Source organism: Plasmodium brasilianum, chromosome 2, assembly GCF_023973825.1.
Source record: "Plasmodium brasilianum strain Bolivian I chromosome 2, whole genome shotgun sequence".
Taxonomy (NCBI): Eukaryota; Apicomplexa; class Aconoidasida; order Haemosporida; family Plasmodiidae; genus Plasmodium; species Plasmodium brasilianum.
Genome location: NC_090115.1, coordinates 710,864 through 722,652, shown reverse-complemented (window position 1 = coordinate 722,652; position 11,789 = coordinate 710,864). Strand labels below are relative to the sequence as shown.

Below are 11,789 nucleotides of genomic sequence, written 5' to 3'. Positions count from 1 at the left end.
AATACATATATGTAAACATACTTATAGATACAAATTCATTTGTATATATTTATATCTTAAGGTTTATACATTTTTTTGTTAAAAAATCAAACCTCTTACAGTCACTCAATACAGTACGTACGGTTAAAATAAATAACATGGTGTACACTTCATTTTATAAAAAAAAAAAATTTACTAAATTTTTCAGTGAAAATATCAAAAAAAAAAAAAAGGAAAAAAAAAAAAGGCATATAAAAGAATAAAATAAAAATTAAAATGTATGCGTTTCGTTTCAAGTTGTAATATATACAGTTTACTTTTTATTTTTTCTTGAAATGATTTATACTATATAAAATAAAATAAAAATAAATAAATAAAATAATAATTATTATAAATAAGGTTTAAATCTCAATAAAACAATTTCATGCTTTTTTTAATATTTATTCTTTTCATTAACTTCTTTTCCCGAGACTTAATAATATATATATGCATAGATAAACGCTTGAAAAAGTTATAAAATAATGTAAATATATATAAATACACTCATTTTTTCACCTTTTCCCTTTTTTGAATAACGTGAAAATAATCTTTTCGAGTTTACCATTTTTGTGTAAAACGTTTTTAAGAAAAAGCTGTTATATCAATGATATAATAGATTATTACTTATTAAATGTAATTTTATTTATAACAAAATTTTCTTTTTATATTTACGAAATTTATTTAAAAATCACACTTTTAAATTTTAAGTAAAAATGGCGGAACTTGGGAGGAGCAAAGCCGATTTAGGTGATTGTCGTTTTTATGAAAAGAAGTTTCCCGAAGTTGACGACTTGATTATGGTTAAGGTTAACAGAATTGAGGATATGGGGGCATATGTTTCCATTTTGGAGTATAATGATATGGAAGGTACATGAAAAAGATTAAGTAATATAACAAAGGGGAGGGGAAATGAGAACGGATAAGAATATAAGTATATATATATGTATATGTATAGGTGTATGTATGCATATATACGTGTGTATGGGCGTATGAACGTTCCCACGTGCAGATATGTCCAACGTTTAAATATGGCACGTTTAACATTTTTTGTGAGAGAATCAAATAAATTATACTTACTCAAATGGAATTATTAATTACTGCACAAAGTTTTTGTAGGCTCATAATGTGCAGAGCTCATATGCATATAGTTATGGTTCATCCTTTAAATGAATTTGTTTATCCTGTCGAGTGTAGCATTTGATAACATAGTTGTGCACACTCTTACCTAATTTTTTTATAGGTATGATTTTAATGTCTGAATTATCGAAAAGAAGATTTCGAAGTGTTAATAAATTAATTCGTGTAGGTAGGCATGAAGTAGTTTTAGTGTTAAGAGTTGATAATCAAAAAGGATATATCGATTTATCAAAAAGAAGGGTATCTCCGAAAGATATAATTAAATGTGAAGAGAATTTTTCCAAATCTAAGAAAGTACATCAAACAGTTAGGCATGTTGCACAAAAACACAATATGACTGTTGAGGAATTAAATAAAAAAGCCATTTGGCCCTTATATCAAAAATATGGACATGCATTTGATGCTTTAAAAGAAGCAACTATGAATCCTGATGTTGTTTTTAAAGATTTAGATTTAGATGAAAGTATAAAGGAATCTCTCCTTGCAGATATAAAACTTAGATTAACACCTCAAGCATTAAGATTAAGAGGAAGAATAGATGTTTGGTGTTTCAGTTATGAAGGTATTGATGCAGTTAAAGAAGCTTTAAAAAAAGGAAAGGAAATTTCGAATAACGAAGTAACTATTAATATCAAATTAATAGCACCTCCCCAATATGTTATCGTTACTTCATGCCATGATAAAGATCTTGGTATGTCCAAAATTCAAGAAGCTATGAAAGTTATTAGTGACAAAATTAAAGAATACAAAGGAGGCGATTTTAAACAGCAAGGTGAAATTTTGGTCATAGGAGGGGATGACGAAAAAAGATTAGATGAATTGTTAGACAAGCATGATGAACTATCTAGCGATGAAGACTACAATAGTAGTGATGAAGACGAAGAAAATTCAAGCGAAGATGAAGAAAATTCAAGTGAGGAGGAAGAAGAGGATTAAACACAGGATACGCAATGTGACAAATAAAATTGGTATGAATTTTACTTCTAAGGGGAAAAATATTTTTCCCATTTTGGTATGAAGTTTAGATGAAAGGGAGGAAACATTTTTCCTTTTTCTTTTTTTTATCTCATATTTTGTATTTTTTTTTTTTCCACTGCTTAGCATCATAAATATGAAATTATAATTAATTCAAAACCATATTTTCTCATGTTTTTCATGTGAACATCTTTTATTCCTTTATAAGTTTTAACATAAAAAATATTGTTATCCCATTGCTACATTAATTACATATTACACTTACCTTAAAATATATTCTCCTAACATGAGAAAATAGTTACATGAATTTTTTTCAATTTGTTAGCACATAGGTGAACTGCTTTCTTTTCCTTTTTGCATCATTCATATAGTTACACATTTATATATATATGCATATTTATATATATTTATATAAACAAGCATATTTACACATGTATTTTTACACATGTATATTAATATATATACATGTACGTATAAACACCTGCGCATACGCAGCTGGTGTGCATTTTTTCTTTCATTTTACCAAAAATTAAATTTTTGTTTACATCCTTGTAAAAAATTATTGAAAAAAATGGTATAAAATTTTTAAAATAATATAATAATAATAATATAAAATAAAACATGTGTAAAAAAATACTTAGACAAAATAAAACATTTTCATCTTTAAAAAAAAAAAAAATAATATTTTAATTACCCGCTTAGTAATTATTAATAATTTAAAAAAAAAGCGCTTTTTTATTAAAAAATATTTTAAAAATTTGGTTACATGTCAAAAATTGAAAACATTTTATATAAATGTTAATATAAACATATATATATATGTATTTATGCATGTTTAAGCAAATAACATATGCGTGTGCCTAATATGCAACACATATACAAACTCATATGTAAAATAAATAATCCTAATAGACTTTTTTAAAGGTGTGTCAATCCGAATATTGTAAATTTACAAAATTTTTTAAACATAATAACATATGGAAAACATAAGATAAATTAAAAATGAACAAAAGTACCACATATACCTTCGATATATGCACGTACATACATGCATACATATATACATAATGCACACAAAATACATACATACATAATACATACATAAAACATGCATATATACATACACATACTTCTATATATGTATATGTCATCAACTAGTACGCTTTCTTATTATTTATAAAGTACATTCAATAACGAAAGGCAATTTTGATTGAATTAAGTTAAAAAAATTTTTCAAAATGAGCACGTCTAGTACTGCATATTCAACACCATTTGAGGAAAGTGGTCTAAAATTCCAATTAATTATTTGACATTCTTTATTAACTTCTTTTTCGGGGAGTAAAGCTTTTCCAAAAATTTTAACAGAAAAGCTCGTATTTCTTTTAAGATGAGGAAAGTATGTTTTTAAATCTTCATAATATTTTATATATATATATTCTAAATCATAATATTTATGTATACAACTATATATACCAATTTTGTTACATGTTTCACATTTTGTATTCAAATGTTTATCAATTAAAGATTCATTATTCTTGTATTTTATAAAATAATTTACAGGGAATATATTTTTATAACTTATATCATCATCTAGATTAGTATTTTTTTTCATTTGACGTTCCTTTTTTCTACTATCAGGAAAACTGAAATTATTTTTATAAAAATAGTAATACTTATTCTCATTATTCATATCGTTGTTGCTATCATTACTGTTCTCCATTACATTTTTCATAATTTTTTTTAATAACATATGACAGTCCGTTGTGTTGTTAATGCCAACTTTGAAATCGCTTAATGTATACGTATTATTGGATAAGTTCTTATTTTCCCCATTTTGCTTATTCTTTCTATTTTCCTTACTCTTTCTATTCTCCCTATATTCTATATTTTCCCCCTCTTCACCCTCTCCTCTGTTATTTTGAGTTAATAATATATTATTATATTTCTCACACTGCAGCATATTCATAATATCATAAAATTTTCTAAATTGCAACATATCATTGTTTAAAAATGCTACTCCTATTTTAATAATATTTTGATCTCTGAAAAGGTCCGAAATGTAGTAATTAATTTCATAATTTTCAACAACTATTTTTTTCATATCGATTATATAAGACAATGAATTATTTTTCAAGGCAATCTGAAAAATGGAGACTATAGGATTTTCACGAAATATTGAACATTTCCATTCAGAATCTATAAAAATTATCTTTTCATTTTGTTTTATATGTTCATATAACTTAAAAAAATCATCAAATTTTTCTACTAAAACAACTTCTTTTAAGGAGGAACCCAAATCATTTATACAAATATAATTCCCTTTGCATGCACATGTTCCATTCCTTTTAATTAAATAATTAAAAGAATTTCTAATAATTTCTGAATTTATTTTTTTAAACTTTTCAAACATATCAAAATATTTACATAAGTCAGACAACTTATACACTTTCCTAGTAACACTATCACAAGGCATAACTTCTTCATTTTTAAATGTAAAATACGTATCATTTATGATAACACATTCACTTTTTAAAAAAGAACAAATATTATTAAAAGTGTAATTTGTATTATCATCATTACTACTGTAATTTGCTATATTATGTATATACTTCTCATTTATGTCTCTTCTATAATCGTTCTCAAAGTGCCTTGGGTATTGTTCATTATTTATAACATTATTGCTATAACTCATTTTCCTCGTTTTTTTAGGCTTAAAATATAAAAAATATAACATTCGAAAATCTGTATCTTCTGATGTGATATATAAAGGATATAAGAAATATAATGCCATGAGGCAATATTCCCAATTCCTTTTTTTTAATAATACATTAAAATATACTTTCAAATACTTTGGATTGTCAAACAAATAGTAAATAATGTACTTTCTATCAAAAGTACTTAAAAGATAATTATAAGATTTATAATTTAAATAAAAGAATAAATTAGGAAATTGCAACAACTCATAATTATATATTTTTATTAACTTAATTGCATATTTTATATTACCGTTTATTAACTTTTGTTTAATTAATTCTAATTCTAATGTTTTGTCACCTCTGCAATGATCTACAATATTTGAAACCCTTGTATCGTTCATAAGAATCTCATTCAAATGTAAATTATACATTACATTTAATTTTATTGGGTATAAATCACTGTTCAAAAAATTTATGCTACTAATTTTGCTGATGTTAAAAAGTACTTCCACATATCTTCTATTATTCATATTCGTACTATTATTAACGTTCTTTCCCAGAAGTGGAGTGCCACTGTTACTTCTGCTATTGCCATTACTATTGCTACTACCACTGCCACTACAATTTATGATATTACCTACTTGTGTGCTGTTTTTATCTTCGAAATTAGACGCTTGAACAGTTGTTTTCATTTCCTCAAATGTATTACTATATTTATTCGTCTTATTATGTATATCCTCCTCCCCCTTTTTGGTCATGTTACTGTTATTATGAAATTGCTCCTCTTCACAATTATTACTGTAAGAATTATCAGCAGCACATTTGTTACTAATATTCATATTAATATATGATGAACAAGATCGTTCGTTCTTTATATTTTCCATTTGTACAAATGAATTGACAGCACCACTACTTTTCTCTTCGGGTACACAAGGGTTGATACTTAAATTGTTCTGTTCTTCATTAGCGTATCTTTTGGTTTCTTCCAAAAGGGAATTATTAAAATTCTTTTTTTCCACTTCTCTCTGCACTTTTGTTTGCATTTTTCCTTGCATTTCTTCATTTAAATTATTGTTAGGTGACAAACATACATACAAGGAGTTCATCTGATTTTCCTTAGTATATTCATAAGGAACACACTTGTTATTTAGTTCTGTGCATTTCACATAATCATTACTATTTGAATTAATTTTTATTGTATTCGATGACACTGCTTGAGACTGTACTGAATAATGGCCGTTTTTATGAGTGTCATAAATTGTGTTCATTTTAACATGAGATGACGACAAAAAGTAGCAGTCGTCATTTTTGATACCACTTCCGTTTGGCAAGTTGCACACTTCACTTATACATAAACTGAGATTATTATTACATCCTCCGTCTTTCTTACTCTGATTGTCTTTATTGCTACTACTGCTGTTGTTATACTTTGTTCCAGAACAGTCTACGTATCCATCTTTTGCGCCGTTACGAGTGAGGTAATTCCTTTTTCCCTTGTAATAATTGTCGTAAGGATTGTAGTTGGTATAACTTTTATTATGATGTCTTCTTCTTGATATGTCATGAAATGATACAATGTCACCCATAAACGTAAAATGAAAATCGTTATATTTGGTACTTAAGCCATTATATTCAATGTTCTTATATATATGATAATTCGCTTTAAGATCTTTATTAGCTATATCATTTGAAAATATATAATGATGTATATTATACTTGCTTATAAAATATAGTATATTCGAATTTAACTTATTCATTTGGCAAATGTAAATATAGCAGCTAAGATCTATATACTTATTAGGTATAGTTATATTATATTTATCTATTAAAAAAATAGACAATTTCATGACATTTAGGCAAACATAGGAAATAAACATATATATATAATCATTTACAAATTTATTTATCTGAACTATGACAGAAGTAGCATTATTCTTTTTTTCATTTTTATTAGAAAAAATACTGTTATCAATAATATCATGATTCTTCCGTTTTGAGCCATTTATTTTATTATAACCATTCGATTTATTTTTCAATTTCTTTTTTTTACCTCTGTTTTTTTGTCCCCTATCCTCTTTTGATTCATTGTACTTTCTACAATTTTCCTCCCCGTTAATTTTATTCCTTACATTGCATTTATTGATATCATTACTGTTACTTCTATCTTTACCAATACAAGTATCATTACCACTGCTCAAAATGGAATTTTTGTTACTCAGATACTCTTGTTCATACCCCCCATTATGGCTAAAACAAATCTTGTAATATTCATCATGTTCATTGATATTCTTATATTTCTTATCATCCATCTCATTATATTCAATAGATAGCACATTTTTGTCATTAAATAAATCATTATCAATGTACTTTTTTAAATGCATTATAACATTTTTTTTATTAGATGAATTTTTTTTATTAATAAATTCAATAAAACCACCTAAATGAAATGAAATGAAATTTTTTTTTTTTAAATAATGATCATTATTCTTACTTAAGTTACTACTACAATAATTGTTTAAATTATTTACCATACATAAATTGTCCATAATTTTAGTTTCATATGTGCTTTCATCAAAACATAAATTGAAAGTACTTATTTTCTTAAAATGTTTCTTGCTATTATCATCTAAAAACTCAAATACATAGTTCACATATAAATACAACGATACGTATAGTCTCGATGTTTTCACATTTTTCATCTTAACGTATATATTTTCTAAATGGGCCTTTATTATTTCGTAATTTTTTTTTGTTTTGCTATTACTTATATTATTCACACTATTAATACTATCCACATCATTAATATTATTCCTAATACTTATATTATTCATGCTTCTTATATTATTCATGCTTCTTATATTATTCATGCTTCTTATATTATGCATGCTTCTTATATTATGCATGCTTCTTATATTATTCATGCTACTTATATTATGCGTATTACCATTAATATTATTATTTAATTGAGCGCTCTTTAAAAAATCGATATTTCCACTAATCAAATTGTTTACATTGCTTACAGTGTTATTTACATTCTCTCTATACTTACCATCACCCTCAAGATAATTGTTACTGATAATCTGTTCTTCATTTATAGTGTTATTATTTTCCCTTATCTTTTCAACATTTAAAATGCTGTTATTTAGAATGTTTTCCCCATAATTCATTGAGGGATGATTTTTTCTTTTTTTCTCTTCATTGTACGATGAAAAAATATTTTCAATGTCTTCTTTTTTAGTTAACATATAAATTAGAAAATTTTCATCAACAAAAGAATTTTCATTTTCAAAAAATTTATTATTACTACTGAAACCTTCAATATTATAAAAATTGTTTTTATTACTGTTATCATTACAGTAAGTTTCTTCATCATTCATGCATTTTTTGACATCACTAATAGTAATGTCATCATATAACTTTTCACCCAAAGAACAATTCTTATCACTTTCATTTTTTGTATTATATTTACTTTTTTTATTTACTGAACTTAAATTCATATTTTTCAAAACGTTATATTTTATATCAAACATCCAGTTAAAGAAATTAAATGAGCATTTTTTATTTTTCATAATATTAATATTTTTTATCTTAAAAAATGAATAAAATTCAAATATATAACATACGATACCAAAGGAATATATTAGGTCACATATTTTCTCATATGTCAAATTAAGAATAAAATATTCATCATTTAACTTTTGGAATTTTAAGTTTTCTTTTTCGATAATATCAAGTACCTCCCTTGTTATTCTTTCTTTCTTCTCTTTGCTTTTCCGTGAAATAAAATACGTATTTGTGTTATCTATTAATTTTGACGTATCATCATTTTTTCGACATGCTTCAACTGATTCTATTTTAGGAGCTTTTACCTTACCACCGTCCTTTCCATCATCACCAAACCTTTCCTTACCACGATCCCTCGCATCATCATCAAATAATTCCTTACCTAAACACTTCTCATCATCATCCATATATATAGTGTCACTATAACTGTTTATATTCCCCTCCAAGTATATATTGTTACTTCCTTCTTTTTGAAAGTCCCCACTTTCCTCATCAATATCATGTTCTAAACTTTTTTGATACCGAAACAACGGGTCATAAACTATATATTTTACAATAATTTGATAAAAAGTGCAGAGAAAAATATGTTCATAAAAATTACTATTTCTTGTACATTTCATATGAAGAAATAACTTGGATGGTATATTTTTATTTAAATATTTAAGAAAAAATTTATCTATCAAATCACTTTTTTCAATAACTTTTCTTTTTGTCTTTTTTCTTTTAATATAATCACTAAAATTCCTCATTAAATGTTCAAATGATGTCATGTATTCATATATCAGTTCTAACTCTTTTTCTATCGATAATTCTTTCATTTTCTGTTAATCGGTAATAAAACTGCTCCTGTTCATTTTGAAAAAGCCTTCCTTATGTATATTATTTTTTTATATAATTGTAAGTGGCTGAAAGCATATATAAGTGGTTATGTGTATATATTTACTTAAGTATCTATAAATGCGTGTATATATATGTATGTGTACGTACTAACCGATTATTACTTCCTTCCTTTGAACTACCATATTTAACCTTATTTATTTTTTTGAATTATTCCCTGCGTACCCTATCTATATATGTTCCCACAATTTCGAAAATTGTTAACTCTTTTATCATCAATGTTTTTATTGCTTCAAGTACTTGCTCATTAATAAAGTTCCTTCTGCGCTATTAGTATATGTGTTAGATGCGTTATCTGCGCTGTTTCATTCTACATATATGTGTACATATATATGAATACGAATATAAATATATAATTATTTTTGTACACAAATTTTTTATGTTTTCTTTTTTTTCATCCATCACCCACAAATGTTATCTCTTTATAGAGTATATATTCCCTCTATAATTTTCTCTTATAGTAAATTATTTTTTCTCTCAAAAAATTGTTGATAATGCATTTATTTCGTAATTTTTTTTTTTATTTTGTTCATAAATTTTGCAGTTATTTTAATTGCTTTTTTGCAGATATATTAAAAAAAAAAAAATTCCAAATTGGTATAAGAGACGCAATTTTGTAACTTCTTTTTATTTTTTTTTAAACTATTATTGTGGTCATAAAAAATTATAACGTCCCAAAATTATTTTATTCATATTAAGAGGAAAAAACCGAAAAAGATCAAATAAAAAAAATTAGAAAATAAAAAAATAGTACTGACTATTTCTACAAAACGAACAGCACAAATCTTCTTGGCCCAAGTTTAATAATTATAACCTTTGTGACTTTATTACATGTGTTTATAAATATATATATATATATATGAAGAAAAAAAAAAAAAAAAAAAAAAAAAAAAAAGGTACAAACAACCAAAATGTAAATAATAAAATATTTTCTACTTTATATACAAGTTATTTTAAACAATTTTTTAAATTCATATTAAAAGAATGAATGTATATGTTGGATAAAGTTCAAGAAATGAGAGAAAGGAAGAAAAAAAAAAAAAAGAAAGGAAAAAAAAGAAAGGGAAAGTTGAACAATAAAGCTAAAAATAGTTCTAAACATATGCATTAATAAGTAATTAGTTTTAATTGTAACTCTCTTTTATATTTAAGTAAAATTTTTTATAACAATTTCCTAACATTTCAATATATGTGTTCTTCAAATATCCAGTGAAATTTACATTTTTTATGCACCACAATTTTTGAAAAAAAAAAAAAAAAATGGTGACTCGCCAACCTCTTTTCCTTTGTTTAGAATTATATTATTATATAATTAGTGTTACTTTAGAATAATAAGAAATTTTTTATCTCATAAATATATGTAAACGAAATAGAAAAAAAAGTTACACAAATTTCAAATTAGTGTAAATTTCCTTTTATTTTACTGCTTATTTCTATATAACCCAATTAATAATACACATTTCCCCTTAAAAAACAGTTCCCAAAATATGGATGAATTTCATCAACACACTGCCCATAAATTAGATAAAGAAATATATATAAATAATGAAATATTCATTTCGAGTTAATATTTCATTTTTCTTTTTTAAAGTAAAAGAGAAAAATGTAAATTAAAAAATATGAACCAGCAAAATATAAATTAGAAAAGGCGAAATTTTAAAGCACAATAGATTTTTAAACACAAGCAAATAATCATCATCTAGAGTTATGCTTTTAGGAGTTTTTTTATTTGATTTATATATATATATATAATATATATCGTATAAATTTTTTTTTTCTAATTATGAACATCATAACACTTTTTCGTTTTAATTATTTTAATTTCCATTTCCCTTCCCAGAAAGAGAAATGCTCTTGTACTTATGTATGTATATATTTATATAGGCCTGATTATGCATCAGATTAAGTTCTTGAAATTATTAGTGCTCTTTACAATGTCACTATGTTCCCTTTTTTTTCATTAAAATAGAATAAAATTTTGGAATATAAATAAAAAAAAATTCGATTAATTTGCAAGAAAAGCTGTGAAAATTAAAAAGGAGTGCTTAACCATTATTTGCACAATATGATATCTTACACACATATACTATAGAATCATAAAGATTGGAAAAAATATTTTTTGAAGAAACTTACAACATATGTAAGTTTAACGAGAAAAAATAATTATATTCATGCGTATATTTTTCCATATTACAGACTAGTACATGCGCAGTTACGTTAAACATACCTATAAAAATAGTACCTTCGTAACTTGAATCCCATTTTTATATATTAATGTAAGCAATTTTATATCTCATTTCTGTGAATGTTGTAAATTAATAATTACTGATATCACTTTTTTTCTCTTTTAATAATAAAAACATCTTTTTTTCATTTAATAGTTTAAAGGGAACTATGGAATAAATAAATGTGGAAAAAAATTAGATATTATGTAAAAAAAGGAATAATATATAATTAAAAAAATAAAAATAAAAATAAAGCTCAAGTAAAAATTCAAGCAAA

General features: G+C 24.5%; 2 protein-coding genes across 2 annotated transcripts; one reads left to right on the top strand and one right to left on the bottom strand.

Annotated features, from left to right (window-relative positions):
• Positions 1-731: 731 nt before the first annotated feature.
• MKS88_000746 (eukaryotic translation initiation factor 2 subunit alpha) lies at positions 732-2,091 on the top strand (the record flags this gene model as incomplete). Its single annotated transcript, XM_067218752.1, has 2 exons — positions 732-885; positions 1,259-2,091. 2 exons carry the CDS (start codon positions 732-734, stop codon positions 2,089-2,091), a joined length of 987 nt encoding a protein of 328 aa, XP_067075528.1.
• Positions 2,092-3,304: 1,213 nt separating this feature from the next.
• Positions 3,305-9,208, bottom strand: MKS88_000745 (uncharacterized protein; the record flags this gene model as incomplete). Its single annotated transcript, XM_067218741.1, has 1 exon — positions 3,305-9,208. One exon carries the CDS (start codon positions 9,206-9,208, stop codon positions 3,305-3,307), a length of 5,904 nt encoding a protein of 1,967 aa, XP_067075527.1.
• Positions 9,209-11,789: the final 2,581 nt, after the last annotated feature.